General features: G+C 45.9%; 1 protein-coding gene across 1 annotated transcript in view; it reads left to right on the top strand.

Annotated features, from left to right (window-relative positions):
- The first annotated feature begins 1680 nt into the window (after positions 1-1680).
- LOC135817085 (transient receptor potential cation channel subfamily A member 1-like) overlaps positions 1681-22909 on the top strand; it is a 25121-nt gene continuing 3892 nt past the window's right edge. The window contains exons 1-25 of the mRNA XM_065330200.1: positions 1681-2038; positions 2705-2780; positions 3735-3894; positions 4440-4651; positions 5708-5848; positions 7650-7758; positions 8664-8761; positions 9392-9451; positions 10312-10457; positions 11045-11093; positions 13088-13306; positions 13940-14038; positions 14472-14581; positions 14972-15145; positions 15463-15580; positions 15895-16061; positions 16742-16817; positions 17336-17389; positions 17983-18116; positions 18426-19623; positions 20051-20121; positions 20709-20919; positions 21449-21535; positions 22067-22236; positions 22844-22904. Of these exons, the coding sequence (XP_065186272.1) occupies positions 2010-2038; positions 2705-2780; positions 3735-3894; positions 4440-4651; positions 5708-5848; positions 7650-7758; positions 8664-8761; positions 9392-9451; positions 10312-10457; positions 11045-11093; positions 13088-13306; positions 13940-14038; positions 14472-14581; positions 14972-15145; positions 15463-15580; positions 15895-16061; positions 16742-16817; positions 17336-17389; positions 17983-18116; positions 18426-19623; positions 20051-20121; positions 20709-20919; positions 21449-21535; positions 22067-22236; positions 22844-22904 (4029 nt within the window). The 5' untranslated portion in view covers positions 1681-2009. The remainder of the gene's footprint in view (positions 2039-2704; positions 2781-3734; positions 3895-4439; positions 4652-5707; positions 5849-7649; positions 7759-8663; positions 8762-9391; positions 9452-10311; positions 10458-11044; positions 11094-13087; positions 13307-13939; positions 14039-14471; positions 14582-14971; positions 15146-15462; positions 15581-15894; positions 16062-16741; positions 16818-17335; positions 17390-17982; positions 18117-18425; positions 19624-20050; positions 20122-20708; positions 20920-21448; positions 21536-22066; positions 22237-22843; positions 22905-22909) is intronic.

Below are 22909 nucleotides of genomic sequence, written 5' to 3'. Positions count from 1 at the left end.
AGCCTATTCTCTGGAATCTGTCTATTTCTGACTGTCTTTCAAGTGCGGGCTTGTTTCCCGGCCATCCCGGATCCCTGGATCCCGTTTTCGCCATATCCTGTATCCTGTTACTAAAAATGTCATGTGCACAGTACAGACATGTCATGTATGTACTGCAGTTGAACTCAGTACAACATGAACTAATGATTATGTTACTTACCTAATACTTGAAATCTGCTTTTTGGGCACGACAGATGGACTGACCGACGATGAAGTAAGCCTGAGCGACTCGTGAGTCGTGGCTGGTAGCCTTTGTAATGTTCCACTGTATGATGCAAACAGTACACTAGTACACTCACTGTTGTACATTTAGACTAAAAACAAATTCTATGCATAAAATGGTCTTAGACTCTGAGTGATTTTGCAGTATTAAATACACTAATCATGATTTCGCCCGTCACACACATACGAGTACTATGCACTCATGTGATGAGTTCAAGTCCTGTTTCACCTGGAAACAGCCGAATCCTCTCAACATCTTTGAATGACTCGGCACCATGCGGAACGACGCTTCATGCAAATGATAATAAAGGATGAAAGAGCCCGGATTCACTGCAAAATCACTCAGAGTCTGAGACCATTTATGCATAGCATTATTTGCTTTTACTAGTTTTAGTCTAAATGTACAACAGACTCAGTGTACTGTTTGCATTGGAACATTACCATGATTACAAAGGCTATCTTTTTCCTGTTACTCCGAGCTTCATGCTTCATGGGAATCATGCCATCCATGGCTCACCAATCGTCACGCGTCATGACAGGCAAGAGTGAGCACGTTTTTTTCCAAAATTAATGTTGGTATATAAATGTATAAACAAAATTTAATATGTCCCCCGGCCCGGGGCAGTAGCGTGATGCTCCAGGACGAAGAAGCCCGGACTCTGAGTGGAAGAGGACAGGTGGTGATACTTCTCTGCCGTGACGAGCGACAAGCTACGGAAGTACTTTCCTAAACATTTCCCCAGTTTCCCTCCAAACCCTTTGGCCCAAATGATCCATTGCAACAACAGTGGTGTAACAGGCTCATGCACGAATAATCCCGAAAGAAGGTCAAGGATCGACTGTACTGTGCAAGCAGGGACTCGTAAATACCGGTATTTTACGACTCCCTGCTTGCAAGTAATACCGGTAGTAGTCTGTGTTGTACATTGTACTTCTATCGACACCATACCGGTATACCACTGCTATACCAATGGCAACTACATGTAATGTCACAATGCCCGTGAGCAGCTCTTGTCAGTGACACCTATTTCATGTCTATCGCGAATTGTCACGAGTATCGACCATTGTCCGCGCCAAGTCGTCTACTCTTGGTTCAAGAAAGTCTCACTCCCTGGAGTGGAGGCTGGAGCTTCCCCGATCTACGTAGATCTGTCGAATCTACATGTACATGTAGATCTACCATGAAACTAAACAACTGAGAAAGGACAGATCTACTTACTTTGTGAAAGCCTTCAAGCCGTAAACATGGTAAAGGCCCGGCCTAGTATGTAGTCCCACGTGCACGTGCCCACTAGAGCCGTGACGTGTCGTTGGGCGGTCGACACGACTAGTACACACTGTGTGAAATAACAATCCATCTGTAGCTGTACTGTGTGTTGGTACATGTCATGGTGGAGCGGCTATAAATCCTGTGACCATGTGCAGGATTCGTCGGATTTCCGCTGTCGGACACGCGAAGAAGATCAGAGGGTGAATCGTGAGAGGTTAGATCTACCACTAGACCTACGTAGCCAGTATAATTTTTGTTCATTCTGGTCCAAGAATCGCTTGGGCTTGTGCACTGCTTGAAGAAGACTAACGTAGTAATGAGTAGGTAATATTGCGGCTGTGAGACAACTCCCTAGGTTTAGTTGAGGACGGTACGTTCAAATGGTGTTTATCATGCCCGAGCGGTGAGCACGTGCGAAAGGATACTCTGTAAGCAGCGCGTGAGATTATCAAAAACTCATCAAGAGATACTATACGCAATGGCCAGCAACCAGAGCATCCTGGGCAGGTAGGTCCTGATTGATAGAATCCTCAGTCCAAATTTACCTGGTTTGCTATGAGGAAAACTCTCCTGGTAAAGATAGCGAACATGGTCATGGACGTTCTATTTACTCAGCGGTGTTTGAGATTGGCGTGTCAGAATTGATGCCTTGTGACTATTGCAAATTAGTTCCTTCCTTCCACCCGAGTAGCACAGAGGCTGTGTTGCTAATTTTAGTGGCATGTCTGGGCAATCACGAACACCTGGGTAGCTTCCAACAGTTACTATACAAGGCAAATAATCCAACTCAAAGTCGTCATCGAAATAGCGATGGTGAAGTGAATTTCATTCATAAGTGGAACCTATAACATTCTGTGGATTTCCTTTATTTTTTTGTGTTGACAATGATAATATCAAGAAAAGGAGGAGGAGAGTGTTATGGACAATGACAATACTAGCACATGATTGTACTTGAATGCAAGTAACCCTTCGTTATGTTGATAAGGTTGGTCATTACGTGGCATAAGCATGTCGGCGACACCTGGGTGCCATGTTTGGTACTAACTGGCCTTCGTTAGTTTCAACTCGTAGTGGTGTGAACATACTCAATGACGTGTGTGTTTGTATGTGTGTTTGTGTGTGTACGTTCGTGTGCGCGCATATCTGTGGTTGTATGTGTATGCGTGTTTTCAGATTCTTCACACGGAACTCTTCTAGTGAAGAATCCAGAAAAACAGAATACGATGGTCACCAACTGTCACTTCCAGCGGTAAGTTACATAAAGACGATATCCATCTCATATCTTTGTATATTTATTGGTTCAGGGAGTTTACAGAAAAGGATACAATGTCAAGAGAACCTGGAATGTTGTTACTAGTGAGTGTGTGAGCGCGCATATATAGCCATGTGTACAACGCATTCTTTTGGTAACTTGAGGGAAGGCTACATAAATTCGAACTACTTGTGGTTATTGTACCTTCAGGCTAGCTTTTCACCATCTGTACATACCACTTTCATTACAAGGTGCTATGTGAGGATATGCGGGATGATGAGGGAGCTGTGGATAAGTACAGCTTCATTGGCACCGAATTCTCTATGTCCAACCTTCTGTCTAGTAGTCCTGGAACAGTTACAACAGGCCACTTTGTTCAGAACTAGATCGTGGCAGACTAGCAGCATTACTGACCTTACTGGAGGTAAAGCAGCGCCCAAGGGCATTCGAATGAAAACAAAAATGTCCGGAAAAGTAAACAAGACGAAAAACATTGCCTCAGAGATCATTTGGATGACGACCACACCGTAGCTTCGTGGTAGAGCATCGCTAGCTACAAGCGAGGGCCTCTATTTCGAGTCCTGGTGGTGACAATCAATGTTTATTCTTCAGACTTTTCCCGTTTTCATCTCCCTCAACCTTATGAATATCAGAGATCATCAACAGTACTCATCTTCTTCTTCCATTCTTTCAAGCGGCGGTAGTTTGGAGGCGGTGAAAATAGTTTCGCAATCTAGCTATACATTTGCATACAAAGACGCAAATCCACTCAATCAAGTAGACACTTCCTTCTATCAAACGTTTTCTTTCCCTTCTCTTCAGGATAGTACAGGGAATGTTGGAAATTTGGAAAACACATAACTATAATAGAGTTTGCAAAAAAAATGTTACCTAGTTTTAATCACAAAGATATGTTTCTCTCTTCTTTTGCTGCTCTATTTTGTTTTCCAGCTTGTGTACCGGTGCGTGTCCTTCAACTTCCTGAAGAAGGTGATAGACTCGGGTATGAACAACGTGAATGAAAGAGATCAGTACCGTAACACCGCTCTGCACCAGGCGGTCAGGAGACAAGACATCGAAGTCGTCAAACTGCTCCTGCAACATGGCGCAGGTCAGCACAGTGGAGCGATTGATAATTACTAAATTTTGCTACGGTGTTCAAGTAGTCTGGGTACACAGGACCGCCGTAAACAGTTTTTGATTGGTCCGGTAGTTTCAGTGCCTTTCACGCCTCACCTATTACATTTTTGTATGGCGGGTACACATGAAGTCCATAGTAGCAAACTTGACTGTGTTGGTGGCTGAAATGTTGGTCCGGTGATAACCTACCTAACCTGACTGGTTCCGATTGCCCTGTACTGGTACACTGTGTGATAGGCATGAGTCACGTACATATACATAGCACTACTGCTAAGAGGATTTCTAGTTTGTATAGCAGAATCAGCGATGGTGTGATGCAAGATATGCAGATTGTGGCTACAGTCTTCTTCCTATGTACTTGATGTACTTACTACAAGATGCCTGGATTGTAATTCTACACAACAGAACATGAAAACCATTAAAATCATAAGCCAAATGGGCAAATGAGGAACGAGCGAGGTCAATGAGGTGAGCACAGTTTAATGTACTAAATCTAGTGTGTTGCTCTGTTTTCAGATTGCTGTGCTGAGAACAGCGAGGGTGTCACACCTGTGATGCTGGCTGTGCTCTTGCCCAGCCCGGTGTCGGCCGATCGCTGCAAGATGTTACGCACACTGCTGGACGGTAGCAAGGAGATGTGCGAGGCACGATTGCAGCACATCAACCCCTGCAACAAGTATACACTATGTCACTACCTGGCACGGGAAGGGCGCTTAGACATGCTCACGGTAAGATGTACCGTATTTCCCCGACTATAAAGGCCGATTCACTACACCACTTTGCGATTTGTGGCAATTGCGACAAGACAATGCATGTCGCGAGCTGTCGTGCCAGGTACCTGTCGCAGAAGTTGAAGAAAATTCAACTTATGCAACGTACAACGCGCGACATTCGCAAATGGAGTACAGCTTCTACTCTGGGTGCACGTGCATAGTACATGCAGTGCATAGGGCTGTCCCAAAAGGGTAAAACGAATTGTGATTCGTGTGTCGCGGTCGCATGTATCGCAAGTCGCATGTCGCGTAGCAAAATGTCAAAATGTTGTATTGTGAATCGGTCTTAAGTCGAGCTCGATTATAAATGGCACCCCCACTTTCAGGGTTCAGCCATACTGTTTCAATACATTCACATGGGCAGGTTGTCACACTCGATTGTAAGTCGCACCACCTTCTTTGCTCTTGAAGTTAAGTGTGCAGCTTGTATTTGAGATAATACTGTGCAGTCAAACGTGACTGACTGGGAGGTATTATCGCAAGATGTGTAACCAATCTTCTAGTTTGAAACTTCATGTTTGCAAAAACAGCTCTGTACAGTTGGGAAGGGCATCATATACACATACAGTCATATACACATGCTATGACTAAAGAAAGACTTGGACACATGGCCGTGGGTAGCGTTTCAGAAATCAATTTGCTTGTGGCAGTGCAGGGGGGGGGGGGGGGGGAGTGGGGAGGTTTGCAACACCTTGAGATCCCGAATGTACTGTTGACTGTTCTCCATGTTTGTGAATGTCCATGGATTCCTGTCAAAGAACAAACAGTATACGTACCCTCCTATTAACATACAGTGTGTCGTACTCTTGCCTGTAACAAATGTACAGTTACACCTGGTGTAAGCGACCTCTGGGTTTAGCGACCACCTGCTCTTAACGACCATTTCCCCATGCATGGACAGTTCTACACAGAAACTGTGGGACCTGGTTCGAAAGACCACCTGGCTTTAATGACCGCGTTTGCTTGCACCGTGGGGTGGTCGCTTAACCTTTCTTTATTGTGATTTTGCAGGTTGCAATAGAAAGCTTTGAGAAGCTCAAGGATGGTAAGGAGAAGTGCCAGAGCTGGATAGACAAGAGGACTGGCTTTGAAGGCCCGGGAGCAGTTCACTTAGCCGCTGCACATAACCATATTGATGTGCTGGAGCAATTGGTAAGACCATAGTGTTACAGTGCATTTTCTCTCTAAGTGAATGTGTGGACTTGGTGATCCTGTATGGGGGCAATTCATCAGCCTTGCAAGCTGTCGAATGGTGTAATCCCAGGACAAGTTGCTATGTCTAACATAGCTGTTTGCTATCATCGCTTCCGCGATGGGCAAGTCTGAGGTCTGAGGTATGGGGGCTGGTTGTAAATAGGCTATAGATATCTGCCCTGTGAATATTTATAACCTTAGCTTGTTGGCTAGGCTGTGGCGTGTGTAGGCCGTCAACAACCTTGCTAGCTATGTCAAGTGCTAGTCCGCTATTGTTGTCGTGCAACACATCACACACTTGTTACAGCTTCTTCACACTTGCACTTTCTTGCGTCTTTCCTTCTGTGTGTAAGAGATGACTGTACTTCAAAGTATGAAATTATGCACTTTATCCTGTGTTTCTGAGTACTATTCTTGTGCTGTGTTTCTGAGTACTATTCTTTGCGCTGTGTCTATCACCCCTCTGCTGTATAAAATGCACTGTCCGTGTTCAGTTTCTTTCTTTGCCTCTATTCCACTATTCCACTATTCCACTATTCCACTATTCCACTATTCCACTATTCCACTATTCCACTATTCCACTATTCCACTATTCCACTATTCCACTATTCCACTATTCCACTATTCCACTATTCCACTATTCCACTATTCCACTATTCCTCTATTCCACTATTCCACTATTCCTCTATTCCACTATTCCACTATTCCACTATTCCACTATTCCACTATTCCACTATTCCACTATTCCACTATTCCACTATTCCACTATTCCTCTATTCCACTATTCCACTATTCCTCTATTCCACTATTCCACTATTCCACTATTCCACTATTCCTCTATTCCACTATTCCTCTATTCCACTATTCCACTATTCCACTATTCCTCTATTCCACTATTCCACTATTCCTCTATTCCACTATTCCACTATTCCACTATTCCACTATTCCACTATTCCACTATTCCACTATTCCACTATTCCTCTATTCCACTATTCCACTATTCCACTATTCCTCTATTCCACTATTCCACTATTCCACTATTCCACCTGATGATAGGCGTTTGGAGTACTGTTAAGTCAGAAACTTTTGTTAGAGATTAAATGTCGCTATTATCGCGACCATCACACATTCGCGAATATAAATCACCGCAAACATCTCCGTACATTGATTGTAGACAGTGCAAGATCCGACTGAAGAATCGCAAAAGTCCCTCATCGTGAACCAGCTCAATTTATGAAAACGCTAAATTTGCACGCAGCGAAAGTTTGTCGGTTTACAGTACTGGTCGAATGTTCTAAATTGCTGCTAGTGAGAAGCCTACAGTAGTACAGTATCCTTTACAGTAGCTGTACCACACTGAAGTATGCTAGCTATTACATCATTGAGAGGGTCTACAGTTGGGGTGAATCATTACTAATAGTGTTGTCTTTACTTGAAATTCTTTCCACTTCATGGATTTCTGCATGAACTGATGTTGTGAAAACACTTCAAAATAATTAATTGGCTTTGATTAAATATCTTGTTGCTCTGTGAAAACCATCTCGGATGATTGCTCTCATTCCTTGAAACTCGGGGTCACCGCTAAAGAGGTTTTGGCCCATGCCTGTATCCGTGTGTGTGTGTGTGTCTGTCTGTCTGTCTGTCTGTCTGTCTGTGTGTGTGTGTGTCTGTCTGTCTGGGTGTGTCTGTCTGTGTGTGTCACTGTGTGTGTGTGTGTGTGTGTGTGTGTGTGTGTGTGTGTGTGTCGACAACAAAACAGCTCGCTGCAGGTGGAAGTGTTGACCTAGATGATGAGCAGTATCGAACGCCATTGCACCATGCTGCCGAGTACGGGCGCAGCCAAGTCATTGACTTCATCCTTGAACACGGTAAGACATGCATTTTGCACGTATCAACATCTGTGCAGGCAACCCAAGCTGATCAATACCTCTAACATGTGACTTGTGGTGCAGTTCTTGAGTGGGTGAGAAGTTGTCATTGACAAGCATTGTACGGTAAATGCAGATTTCTAACCATATCTTTGCTGTAGCTGTCCATGGAGCGCAGGAATTTGTCCCATTTCCTGTTCATTAGCCAGTGTGTTTCAGTGTAAGGGCATAGCCCAAGGTGGATTTGAAGTGCTTCATTGTTATATGGCCCCGCACGTACGGTGTTACTGTATACTCAGTAGTGTCGCACAGTAAAGCAACAACTATGGGTGAATTACTTGGCTACCTGGCATGTAATAAACCAGTTGTCCGACTCACCTGCAATGTACAGTGTGGGCGAACTGGGGATGGCAGAATCATGCCGGTTTGCCTAGGAGTAGGAGCACAACATTCCAATGTAACCTAGAGTACAGTACTGTCGGTTGCCGAAGAACTGGGGAGTCAGCTTCGTAGCCTGGTCCGTTCTTATTTTCATGTCCAGTCAGCCCTCGCTTAACGGCACACATCCGTTTTCCACAAAATGTATCCGGATAGGCGAGGGAACCGGATATTCGAACACACATACTGTATGCATGCATGCCATGTGCTCTAAATCGGTAAGCAACGATTTTCTTCCGGATGGCGGGGGATCCGACTGGATAAGCAGGGTCTGACTGTACTCCAGTCTATGCACAGTTGAGTCACCTTTTGTATACATTGGTATGCTGTGCATGGTGAAATCCTAGCCCGTTTGTTCTTCGGCGCTCCGTTCTTCGGTACTCCGTTCTTCGGTGCTCCGTTCTTCGGCGCCCAGCAGGACTGTATAGGCTTCTTGTCATAGATTACTTCTTGTCCCATTCCTACAGCTACTGACTACGGCAGTTCAGCAGCATATCTCCTGGCCAAGGAAAATGCTCAGGATCAAATGCCAGTCCATACCGCTGCCAGGAATGGACGACTGATGGTTAGTGAGCCGCAGAACGGTTACTCTAATTTCAGAAATTTTCGGTGCCCAATATTTTCAGTATGAAGGCAACAGGCTAGGTTAGGTGAACAGAAATTGTCGGTACAGAGAAGCAGTTCCCTATTGGATTATGTGTGTTAGTGTTTGTTTGGTGTATTGAAATTTTAGGTGTGAAACAGACGCACCGAAAGTACCGAAAATAAAAGTACACCGAAAATTTGTGAAATTACAGTACTCAACTTGAACATGCACGCATGCTTCGGACATTCGAAAGCCAGACCACTGATGTTCCTGTCCGTTCTCTGGTCAAAGTCAATTATGCAAAAATCTGGCTGATGTGTTTAGATACCCACCATGTCACTATAATGACCAACATGCAGTAAGACATATCTTTCTCCCACAACGACAACTATTTCAGCATGTACATCACAAGGCAAAGTTGTTATCATCGATGACGATGTTGGTCTCTATTGTTCTGCCTTGTGTAGTGAGCATGCTCTGCCCTTGTGTGGGGATCGAGCACTGTTTGCAGCAAAAACCTGAGGCACAGCATGAAAATCTTCATCGTTGTCATTACCACTTGCAGCAGTCAGTGATGACTTTGTGCCTGTTTGTTTTCCCATGCTGCAGTCGTTACGAAAGCTGGCCAATGCCTGCATCAAAGAAGACGTGGATTTGGACTCTAAAGATGTAAGAATACTACTCTAGTTAGAATGACAGGCTGTCATGCAAGGGCAGCAGCCATGCATAGTTGCAGTGAAACCTGTCTAAGACGACCGCCAGGGAACCTTCAAAGCGTGGTCTCTGTTTCCAGGTGGTCTACTCGTCCAGGTTCATGTGACTGGAAATACCATCCCTTACAATCCATTTCAAAACTATAGACGCGTACCTAGGCAAAAACCGTTATGCCAGCATCTATACCACATAAAATCTGTGATCACTTTGTGCATACATTTTTCCAAATTGGGCGTCTGTTATCCAATCCTTTAGAAACTATATGAGAGTAATTGTGGAGCGATCCTGAGCAATATTCCGAAAACTATTCTCAAAACGTTCCAGCCAAATTTGAAATATTTCAAAAACCCTACGCGTCTATAGTTTTGAAATGCACTGTAGTTCTAGTCCTAGGTGCAGTGTTCTCTTGGAACAAGTGGTTGCCTTATCCGAGAGGTCCCCTTGGTTGCCTTATCCGAGAGGTCCCCTTGACGGGTTTTGCTGTCACATGATTCTGCATCCATGAAGCACCTGGTCAAGCGAGTGACAAGTCTCGGCAATCACCTAGCTGACTTGTCCATTACCACTCACTTTGCCACCAGATGGGTGAAATTTACAAGTGTTTTGGAGACCACTCTTATTATTACTCAGACCAAAATAGGCTTGTACCATGAGTGGACGCTGAAAGCCTGAAACCAAGTTTTTCCCGTTACAATCTTTACGCCAATGTACCTGTTTGATATTTGAGGGCTTTTCTTGCCGTTATTGGGCTGCACTGATGACTAGAGATCATATTTGCTTCGGTTGCGAACTTGTCTGGATGTGTTCCTGTTCAGGAGAATGGCCGCACAGTGCTGTCCACCGCTTGCGTGATGGGGCATCTAGACATTGTCAAATGGCTGTTGAACAACGGCGATATTGGTATAAAGATACGCGAGCAGGTGGAAATCGGCGACAATGAAGGGCGGACGGCATTTTACCTGTGAGTCGGACAGCAAAGATCGTGTTCCACATCAACGACCAATGTCCGATTGGAACTACCCTGGATCCTAGGTTGGGTTGTGGCTGTCTTTTCTACAGTCAGTACAGTCACAGGTTACTAAACCAAACCCTAGTAGTTTTTATGTCGTTCATGCAAGACAAAACCAGTCAGGTCACAACTCCGCATGTTCATGCCTGTATGTTCAGTACTCTGATGATGGGCCAGGCCCAACAATTTGGTGTAGTGTAAATCTTAATTTTAATTTTAATCGCAGTGAAGAGACCGTTTTGGAGTTGAGAAGTGAAGTTTCCTTAAAATGTGTAAGTGGCTGCGTTGGAGTTTGCGGACAATTAGAAAAGTGTATGCGTCTGCCTGTGTGTATGCGTATGAATAATGAGCTAGATGTATTTATTCACGCAGCTGAGTCATCGAATACTCTACACCCGGCGAATTGAGCAGTACCATCATTGCAGGACTATTCCAATAGATGTGAGTACTTTGTTTGGATATTCTCCTCGTGTATAGCTGTCCCCGTATCTGCGTCTTCTTTGGTTGTTACTAGTACTGTTTCATCCTGTTCTCTGCAGGGCTGCCATGTATGGCCATATGGATATTGTCAAGCATCTATCCAGCCAGGTAGGTGAAACCATCCCCATCTACAAAATGCTCTTTACCCGCTCAATATGTGTGGATCTTTAGCTCTAAACTCCCGCGGTTATATAGAATAACCCTTTCACTGCCAGCTGACCACTCAAGGTGACAAGGCGCTCCCTGCCAGGCTGTCAGCTGATCTGTACACCCCCTCCCTGCCAGGCACTTTTTACCTCCAGCTCGAAAAATCGAAAGGCCTACTTTTCCTGGATTTTTTGGTACTTTCTGTACGGAATATCGCTTTCCAAAGTATACATGTACATCGTAGGTAGACAACTCATAAAGGAAGCCATTGCCGTCGAAAAAAATCGCAAAATCCGAAGTACAAACGTGCTGCGCGATCTAGCGCCAGCCGCTGTGCAAAAAATGCGTGTCATGTCATGCGAAAGTGCGCCGTGCGCCGCATGCGCTACATACACTATGTACACGATCGGCCCGGACACTCGCGAAGTAAAGTTAGTTGTTGTTTTGGAGAGAGAAGCAGATCCTTTTTTTCTGTCGCTGGGATTGAAAGATATGCCAGTGGACAGGAGAGATAAAACACTGGAAGCAGAAGAGATGGCTTGCGGAATCTTCTCTATCTTCGTGGCAACAGGACTTCAGTTGCGAGAGACTTTCGTCCTGTCGTTGCGGACGAAATTCTTGTTGCTGCCACCAGAAACGGAACTCGGAGAACGAAACGTTCGTATGTCGTTTGGTGAAGCGGATCGTGTTGGTGAACGGCTGCGGAATGTTCTGCCGCCATGGTGGTCGTTTGTTCTCCCAATTAGCAACAGTCCAAAATACTTTTCAACTTCGGAGAGTGAAGCGCTTCCCTGTTCCGTTGACAAGCGCGGCGTTCGCGAGTGTAATTCACTTTCGCATCAGCTTGCAGAAGATCGTCAGGTATTGAGCCAGAGGTAGGTGTCGTTGTAGAAAGAATATAATTATGTTGTAGCTGACATACCTGTAGTGTCTCTTGACCGTGCTGGTCGCCATTGTAACGTGGTAGTTCTTAGAAAATTTTAGTTCTGGACCCAGTGACCGCCGCCAGCGCTGTTTCCGTCAAGTTTGCAGTGAATGCGACCACGAGGAATCCATCGTCTGGTTGTCTCTACCCGTGACTCCAACCGCCTATCGCAACGGATAGCCGCCTGGAGTCTTGGGTAATAGCTAGGCATCAAGTCTGAACCAAATTCCTTGCTCCCTGCAATGAAAGTTGACGGGAAAGATGAAAATACTCGCACCGACTCAGCGAGGTGGAAGTGCGTGAGAACCGATTTCTTCCTCGCCGATCGGCTAAAAATCGGATGCGCATTTTCAACGACGCTGGTTCGATTTTTTTCAAATGGCAACCCATACTTCTGGAAGCGTATTTCGATGGGTATGGACATCTTCCAGGGGCCAGTGGCCGTCTACCATGGCTAAACATCTCCAATATTCGAAAATAGAGGCACGAACTGGGTGAGGTCTGCCTGTCGACGGAAGTCGACAACAGCACTGGGGACTGCATGTTTACTCGTCGACGCAAGTCGACACTGGCACTCGGAGTGCATGAATGCGCTGTCGACTGCAGTCGACAGCGGCAGTGAAAGGGTTAAAGGCCACGGACCTTGTGGAATCACCTTACGTAAAAAGATGACACTGGTATTCCAAACTGAGGTATGAATTTCAGCATCAAGCTTAATATGAATACTGTAAACCGTGAAATTATTGCCATGGTCTAATTTCTGCAAAATTCGCGACCGCGCGGAAATCGCGAAATTTAGACAGCGCGAAAAGGAGATCCATAAAAGGTTTAGCATGAATGCCACAGTAGCAAATTCTGCAATCGCAAAATTAAAACCTCGCAAACCTGTCCGGATTCTGAAAACGCGAACTAAAAACGCCGCGGAAATTTCCTCACTTTACAGTAGTCTGTGCATGGCTGGTGTTACTGCGTATGAAAACCGGACAGTTGTTTTGAAGCCTAATTTGTCCTTGTGTCTACACGTACTCAGGGCGCCAATACACGCACGGTGTGTGAAAAGAGAACAACTCCTCTGATGGCCGTGTCACAGCATTGCCCGCCCGAGACCGCCAAGCAGCTCATCAGCATACTGCTGCGTGCCGGTGTCAACCCGGCTGCGTCGGACGGCAGCAATCGCACTGCACTGCACTCGGCCGTGCGAAATAATCAATCGCGCGTCGGCGGAGCGATTGCAAGAAGACTGCTCAATGTAGGTTGTGGTTGTTTGTTTCAATGTTGTTGTGCACTCGCCCTGTGTTGCTGCTCCACACAATGATTGATCACTGAGAGCATTGTTGCTGAACTATTTCTTTATGGCATGGAACATGTACCGGACAGGCACAGGCGTGCCTTTAACTCGGATGCCGAGCCAGTAATAACATGTAAAAAAAAAAAGAAGAAAACCGTGAACTGTCCAAGTTGGAAGCTGTTGGTCTGCGCACTGGAGATGTGGTTGAGCTAGGTCTCAGGTTGTTGAATGTCTCAGTAGCCTGTCAGTTTTGTGCCCTGTTATCGCACGTTCTGACTGCTTATCATCTTGTTACAGCCGTGGATAGTTGCTTCGTAACTCGTTCCCATGTGTTCTCTTCTTTTTTACATTTACAAAAATCTTCACACTCCTGAAGTAGCTAGTCGGGCTAACAGTACTCACTTCTTATGTGTGTGTGTGTGTGTGTGTGTGTGTGTGTGTGTGTGTGTGTGTGTGTGTGTGTGTGTGCGTGCGTGCGTGTGTTGTTGTCACCAGTTCACTAGTTTTGTGATGTGTGCTTACATGGTTACCCTATCAGCAAGGGCGACTCTTGTTCTTCTGGTCTTGACTGTGTGGTTGTAATTTGAAATATAGTCGGCGAAGACGACACAGGAGAGGCGGCGAATGTGTGAGACCAAGGACGTCAACGGTTGGTCAGTGCTTCATCTAGCAGCCAAACGAGGCCACATTGGGGTGAGTGGCCCGCCCATCCATAGGAGTTAACAGGAGGCATTGGAACAGAGTGTGATTTTGTCTGGATGTACGTGTAGTAGGCGAATTTCATGCTTTGCGCTCAGCCCAGTCATTGTGGATACCTATGACTCATTGGAAGTACTTACAGAAGCTTTATATTACATAAATACATCTGAACTGCATTACAAAAAGGGCCCAGAAATCTGTTTCGTCCCACCGGGTCACATTGCCAAGTTGTCAAGTTTTCTCCTTGGAATTTCCGGATAGTTGGTGAATAACTACGCATGATTTGTTTTTTAACTATTGTACTTTACACTCCTTCAATCCATAGTTATAGGAGAACCATAGCTAGAGAGCGCATGTGGTGAAGCTAGAACTAATTCAATCCATGGTATGATGTTTTGTTGTTTTCCATGTTTTCTGCCATGTGTAGGTGTTGAGTGCTCTGCTGCAACTGAGAGCTGAAAACGATGTCTCCCAGCTACTAGTGGACATTGAGAGTGTTACGCATGAGGGTCAAAACGTTCTGCACCTTGCTGCTCAGTGAGTAATCCGCCATGCAAAATTCCTCTCACCGTAACTCGGTTCAAATATTATACATTTTCGTGTTTAAGGGTTTCGTATGCGCCGTGAGTGGCTTGTATCACACGCACACCACTCTCTGGCAACTATGAATGTTATCCATGGAGCACAGTGTATGCCGCTGTGATACTCAACACACTCAAGGTCGACCAACAGATAATCTGTTGACTTGTGATCAGGTGGAACCTTCTGCGGGATCGACTGTTCCACGATCTGACTTGTCATTGTACATGCTCTCTTTTTGAGTGGATATGATATGAAAATAGTCCAAAGTCAAGCACATCTGACTGCAAGTCGGCTGTGTCATTACTTTCAACGTACTAGTACTACTGTACTGCTCTGCACATGCAGGTATGGACGATCGCGTATCATTCGCCGCATCATCCGTGTCCTCTCTGGTGACATGATTCTGAAGCTGGTGAACAAGCAAGACTCATCAGGCTTGACCCCGTGCCATTGGGCATCCATTGAAGATCATGCCAATGTCCTGGAACTGCTACTGGAATCGGGAGCCTCACCAGACAGGTGAGCCAAGATTCCTGTATGTTTGGCTCTAAGTATGAACTATCAAGCCAGGCCTATCGCCTCTATCCTGTCGGAATTGCAAAGTATTGGTCAGTATTGCCAGCACTACAGACTTGATTTGTGCATTCGAAAACCCCTCTTGTGGTTGTTTAGTTGCCACTTGAAGAGCCTCTGGGTACTACTACCAACTACGCCAAGCTAGTAATGTTCCCCATCCACTTGTTAGGAGATTTCTGCATGCTAGGGTTAATTTAATGCGGACAATCAGACTTGTTCCTGTTGTTTCTTGTTCATCCCCCACTTGTGCACCCGTGCAGCAAGGATCTGAACCGTTGTACTCCACTGCACTACGCTGCGGAGAGGGGATCAGTGCACATTGCTCAAGTGCTGCTGCGCTATGCACCTGGCATTGTGAATCTGCAGGATGTAGATGAGGTGAGGGTAATTTGCTTCTGGGATACCCACCCGGGGTTTGTGTGATCTCATTTTGACACTGTACTGGGGTAATGCAACACTTTGAGGAGTCAACTGTATCTCTGATGGTGATCTATCTCCTTTAGAAAGGGAATGTCTGTGTCTCTTCTCATTTTGTGAGAGACCACCCATAATAATTACCAACGTCTTTCTCCGAAATGAACATTTTTACCGTTATCCCCGTCCACACCCGAACACAAGGCCACATAGCTGGAGTTAGAAGTCGCTGTCATGTGTGCCTATTCTACTCTCTATCATATCCTGCAACACTTTAGACGACACCACTGCTGAATGCCTGCAGCTCTGGTCACGGGAACATGGTCAAGCTGCTGCTGGCTCACGGGGCGGAGTTCATCGGCAACAAGGATGGTCTTTCTCCACTGGACATTGCTGCCAAGTGCGGCCACACGGAAATCGTCAAAGAACTGCTAAGCTCCGAGGAGTAAGTTCAACTGATCTGGTTGTCTGTTCCTGTCTTGCCCACTATACCAGTCACTTGATTCCTATGCAGTGGAAGTTGTCTAAGGCGACCCACGCAGAAGACCATTCAAATATAATCCCTGTGTACAGGTGGTCACCTCATCCAGGGTCATTTGATTGGAAAGTAGTACCCCTTCGTACTAGCCTTTGTAGTGGTCCTCTAGAACAAGTGGTTGCCTTATCAGAGTGGTTGCCTTATCAGAGTGGTTGCCTTATCAGGGTGGTTGCCTTAGCAGGGTGGTTGCTTTGACAGGTTTTACTGTACTTCTAGAACATTGATGTAACTGCAAGTCCCACTGCACTGCAAAAAGTAAACAATTCCGAAAATCCAAATCCTCAACCATTGAGTTGTAGTGTTTGCCTTATCAGAGGCTGTTCTGGGTGGGTTTCACCGTAAAACAAAAGGTAAATGGTCATTATGTGCACCAGCAGAACAGGACCAGAATATTTCAACAACAACAAAATGATTCAGCAGCAAAGAACGGGATGGTAAGCAAATGATCAATCTAGATCTTGAAGTGTATTCTATCAGTGATGATCATGTGTATCCTCTGTGACCCAATGCTTGTCTGATCATGCGTTCTGTCTGTGGTTCAATGCTTGTCTGATCATGCGTTCTGTTTTTGACCTGCTTGTCTGTAGCTGGAGGTATTTCCTCAACAACTCCGAGCAGCTTGTGGCGTACACAATCTTGAAGAAGACTCCCCGTGCCATGCCGGTATGTTTGGCACATTGGTACATTCTGGAATGCGGCCGTAAACTAGACCATGTCCCAAACAAATTTTTCGCCACCAGCGCCTGTATAGTACTGGTGAAATAGTCATGTATACCCATCGTGCGTATCATACACAAAGCATGAAAGGCGTTTGTATGGTCAAAACTACTTCAACCGGTCCTGTCGTTTGGCAATGTGTGGTGCAGAATGTGGTGACATTGACTCACGGTCATGCATGACCAGCCTAATGTACAAGTGGTCCTTCGGGCATCATGGCCGGTAGAAGTTGTGAAAGTACAGGCATTCCGTGCAGCAGTGCTGTGTACAATCATACCAGCACTCCAGAGGCATGGATAGCTCACATGGATAGCTCACATGGTGGTTGTTTATTTGAATTCGCAGACCGAACGGACTGAACATGTCCAATGACACACATGGATAGATCACAAGCAGTGTATACATAATGTCAAGCACCGTACCGTGTGCTGTGTGCCGCTTTGATGCTGGTGTGTGGCTTGCAGACATTGCTGGACTGCTTTGCTGTGCCCTATACAGACGGTGAAGGTAACAAACAGGTAGGTCTCAGTACCTGTGCCTGTACTGAACAACAAAGTTTGACTAGACTTATTCGTGCACAAAATAGCAGGGAGCAACATGCACTCCTCCCCCCCCCCCCCCCCCCACACACACACACACATACAATTATGCACACACGCACACACAACACACAGTTTCCAGTAGCAACATATTAATTTTGTTTGCCTAGTCATCATTCTGAACTGGTGGACACGGACTGATACTTATAGCTGATACAGCAAACAGATTGTACCTAAGCGGTAGTAGCACTGTAGCATTGTGCTAGGAGACACGTTTTTGACAAGGGCAAATATTGCATCTTCTGCATTCTGAAAGCACCACTATGCCATGTGCCCTGTGAAGGCTGTGATCCACCTCTCTATTCTGGATAGAGCAACAAACTCGCAATCCTATCTACTTACATGATCATCTTGTTAGTCCCTGTGTATAGTGTTCCTGTATAAGGCTAGTGTTCCTGTATAGTGGTCCTGTATAAGGCTAGTGTTCCTGTATAAGGCTAGTGGTCCTGTAAGAATGTTTGACTAACATTGTATGTACGGATTCTTTCTCTTTCCGTCTTCCCTCTGTGAAGATTGTGAATCATCTCTACTATCTATATTACCAAAAGTGCCCCGAGGATCTTGTTGAACCGCTGACTGAGGAGCAATTAGCTAGTGATCCGCAGCACTATGTCCAGCAGTCCAGAGCCAGCCTCTACCATGCCAGGTAACATAATATGTGTGTGTCCTTTATTCACGTGTGCATGTGTGAATGTGTGCATGTATGCGTTTCTGTGTGTTCATGTGTGTTCATGTGTGTATGTGTGTGTGTGTGTGCATGCGTGCGTGTGTGCGTGCGTGCGTGTGTGTGTGTCTACGGGGATGATTGTTGACAGTGTGCATGATACCAGAATTGGTGATATAGTGTTCCTTTGCATTGATCATTGATGTCTTTGTCACTCACTCACTCTTTCTATCTATCTATCTATCTAACTTTCTATCTATCCATCTGTCCATGTCTGCTTTGATGTTGCAGACAAACTCTCTCCAGTCCTGTAGGGCGACCAGACTCCCTCAGTTCGGGACTTTCTCTTTCGTTTGATGATGATGTCTTGCCCGGACGACCAGATCGCTCATACAGTATGCCAGCTGCACTGCTGCAGTCCATCCGCACTCAGCAATCACGGCAGGGAGTTCCAGATTGGAAGCCTTCGCGCATGAGTACGCCAAGGCAGAGAAGTAACACTAATCCGTGCACCGTCACTGCCTCTAACCGTAGCAGCCGAAACAGACCGACGCCAGGCCACACTGGCACAGGCAGTGCTCCTGGGACTTTGCGCAGACAGAGCAATCCCGCCAGCAAGGCTAGGACTGTAGTGCAAGTCGCTGGTATGGACACCACTGATGGTGATGACGCAACGGACGGTGGCTGGGATGAAGCCGACTTTGATAGTCCAGGCACATCAGCGCAGCATAGCGCTACACCGACTAGTAACGGGTCGGCGCGGTTGTCATTGGACTCGATCTCTGTGTTCAGTAATGGGTCAGAGAATGGGCATGATGCCCGGCTGGACACTGATGCTGACAGTGAGGATGATGAGAGGACCTCAGCCGTAGAGGACATTGAAACCGTGTGTTCATTCGCACTGGACAGTAGTCCGGTGTCAGAGAACGTTAGCGTCAAGTCCAGTACCACGCGCGGAAAGCTCTCCCGTGAACCGTCCATAGACTGGGACAATGCAGACACAGCGGACGGTGATGGTGATGAAGCAGGTCGAAAGACTCCGGTACCTTTTACCGAGAATGATCTCCTTGGCTCAATAACCTCGCCTAGAACAACAAGAAAAGTGAGTGGCAACGCACGGCGGAAATTCTCGGTGCTCCGTGAAGACTCCGATACCGACCCCGATGAGCGACACACCCTGGACTTATCCGGAGCGCAAACGGAGTTTTCACGCATGACGAGCAGACTGTCGAATCGTCCATCACCTGCCTCACCGCCCGGCGAAGACGAAGCGGACGGTTCAAGTCGCGATCTGGGAATTCCTTCTCAAGCCTCGCAGTATGCTCGGTATGGTTCACGCGGCAGTATCCATAGTAACTTTGACGGTCCAGGCGGGTCGACTGGAATGAGGTACGCGAGTGAAAAGGCTGAGATCAGTGCCACCGATGCACTGATCAAGTACTGGAAACATGATCGTTCGTGCTGTGGCAATGAGCCGACACTGATTGAGGTAGGCAACACAATCATCTTGTACTATACACCTTGTTATGGGTAAAAAAGGAGAGGGACAAAATGTTACGAGTTAGGACTAACTGTCCACCAACGTAACCAGATCATTATATAGTCAGCGAGTGCAACAACATGGCACAAAACTGACAAGGAGTACTGAGACATTCACCTTGTTGCTGAGAGATTCACAACAAAGACAAGCGTCTCCCGTTGTGGACTAGTATTCTGTGGAAATTGGACCCTGTAATCATCCTCAAATTTGGCATGCTTTGTGCGCATTTAGATTTTCACACCGAGGAATTTTGTTTGAAACCCGACATTACAGCATTAAATCTTCTACTGGTCCTTGGTATCATGATTGCTGATTGTGATTCGATACTCTCTTTCCCTGTTGACGGTGTCTTGCTTGTCTTGTGCCACGCTAACAGGCAATCATCGAATGCAATCGTCATGAGCTCTTGTTACATCCTACCATCAAGGAGTGGGCGGACTGTAAATGGTATGTTAGCATCAAATAAGACACTTGTGTTTGCTTATTGTTTTGTATTGTATTTTGTATTGTATTTTATTATTTTACTTGGGCATTCCTAACAGACCCTTAGGTCTTCTTACAGGGTGCCCAAGATGAATGAATGTCACGGTTAAGTTCCCGGCAAAATGAATTGGGGATAAGATTTGTGCAAAGGAATTCGGGAAGCGCATTTTAAAGCGTTCAGCTCCAAGGAATGAAATAGATTTGTATCCAGCTTGAGTTTGCACAATGGTTAACGAAAGGGAATTATTGACTTGGCCGTGGGTGACTCAATCTGTGTGTATGCTTATCATGCACACCAGTACTTGTTGAAGTTAGTTGCAGCAGGAGGTGTGGTTCATCTACTAGTCTGTGGCCTGACTACTTGAAGTTCCACTGTCCTTAAAACCTTCTGAACCTGTGGTGTATCTCCTGCATTTTACTCATACATGATTCCTTTTACTGAATACACTTTATGGTGACGTGACATTCTCCTCACAATCTCCTCACAGCTTGATCACAATACAATGTTCCTGTCTTATGTGTTTTGTGTGTTGGCTGGCCCCTCACTTCAGGCAAGGCTATGTGAAGATGATGAACTACTGGTACTTTGCCCTGTGCATCGTCTTCCTGGCTCTGCTACTGGCGTTTGTCACAGTCAACAAGCAACCACTGCAAGACACTGACGAAGGAGACAACAACAATGTCAGCATGGGCGTCGAAAACGGCACATGCTTCAAGAATGCCTGCAACAGCTCCACGTTCACAGCATTTCCTTTGTCTAATGTACGTAGTGTTGGTGGAAAGGAGAGGTGGATCTCAAGTTGGTGTCACTTCGGGAAGTGTACATTTCATTGCAGATATTTGAGATGCGTACGACTGGCCATCATAAACCCCTCACCATACTGCACCTGGAGCTTTTCAAACCTGATTTTGACCCAACTGTAGGATCAGTAATATGTGTACATCAACTGGAAGTGGATTCAGGATCTACCAATCTGCAAATTCAGAACGCGAAGCCAAGTTGAAATTCCTTAGACATTTCATACCGAAAACGTTCATTGGAAGAAGGATATGAGCACTCTGAAGACGTGCGCCACGTATTCCCCAATGTTTTATTCATGTTCTAGCCTTGGTGAACAAGGGATGCATGCCATCCTTCAACCTCTGCTGCCAGTGAGGTGTTTTTGGATGGCGTGTGTCCCCAAGAACCGAGAGATAGGAGCACTGCCATCGATTGTGTAGCCAATCCATCGATTGTGTAGCCGATCCATCGAGTGAGTTTTGAATTCTGACTGCTATGTTTCTGCTGCAGGGCGCTGGGTTTACTGGTCTACGCACCAGTCTGCTGACGATGTGTGCACTGCTGATTGTTGGTGAGATCGCACAGATGATCAGAATGGTACGCACTAGTCTATGGTGTTAGGGCTCTGGGGCATGCCATCACCCCCCAGCCCACTTGCATACTCCGTCATTGCTTCATACTCGGTCACGTTGTCTCCCACTAGTGATCATTATGTGCTTGTATCTCTTGCATCGGTCCAACGAGTACCGTAAATTACCGCGAAAGTGCCCCACCATCTCGTCCTTTCATTATCGCCTTGTGGAGGTGGTGTCCTGTCTGTAGGTCGTACAACATGGAACGTGTACACACATTGTACTTTGTGCAGTCAATCCTTACTCAATTTACCTTCGAGAGGATGCGAGCTCCACACAAAAACATAGCAAGTATAGGTTCTCACTCCATACAAACTTTAAATAGTAGCACTCTGCCTTACAATTTTTCCTCCTCTTGGCTGTAAAATCAAGGTGGGGCATTCTCACAGTACTTTACGGTCCATATGTCTCTGTTGTGGACCTGTGTGTGATGTGTTGTGTGTGATGTGTTGTGTGTGATGTGTTGTGTGTGATGTGTTGTGTGTGTGTTATGCAGCGCAAGCGCTACTTCCACTATGCCAGTAACTATCTGCAGTGGGCCATTGTGATACCCAGTGTGGTGTTTGTAGCACCGCTCACCTACACGCAGCCTCATCCCCTGCAGTGGATGGCGGGTAGCGTGGCAGTCTTCCTCTCCTGGGTCAACATCATACTGTGTGTGCAGTGGTGAGCAAGACTGGCGTACTCGGCATATTATGTATAGTGTACACTACAGTACACAACATACCCGCACTTTGCTATAGGCCTTATTCGATAACGTGATTTTTGGACTCGCCTCCAGGGATTTGTCGTACGCTAGGGCACACATACAAGAAACGAGTGGCAAGAAAGGTCAAGTTTGTACAAGGAAGTAGTAAAATACCGGTATTTTTCTACTCCCATGTTCGCTCGCAGAGTCCACTGTGCACTGAGTGCAGGCCTCTTGCCACTCCCTGGTTCCTGGGTCCCCGGTTCGCGTGATTGTGACGTTTATCGAATGGGTTCTATACTAGTACAAAACCTATCCACACTTTACTATGGGCATGGGCTGTACCCTTGGCCAGATGGCAGAACGTATGCATGATTGATTAAAATGTGATACTAAGTAAATGCATTCATCACTGTGATTGATCAACCCTGTGTGTAGCGAACTACTTCACTGATTAGCTTTACATCCTCTCTGTGATTACTCGACTGCAACCATCCTAAAAGGGTTTGTGTTTTCTGAAGATGTATAATCAAGCTGCCAGTTGTGTGTTGATGTATGTATGCCATTGTGTTTGCCATTCTTCAGGTCTACCCCACTTGGTATATACGTGTCCATGTTCTATCATATACTCAAATCTGCACTTCGGGTGAG

Source organism: Sycon ciliatum, chromosome 5 (genome assembly GCF_964019385.1).
Source record: "Sycon ciliatum chromosome 5, ocSycCili1.1, whole genome shotgun sequence".
Taxonomy (NCBI): domain Eukaryota; kingdom Metazoa; phylum Porifera; class Calcarea; order Leucosolenida; family Sycettidae; genus Sycon; species Sycon ciliatum.
The sequence above is the reverse complement of the archived record's forward strand: the minus strand, read 5'-3'. Positions and strand labels throughout refer to the sequence as shown.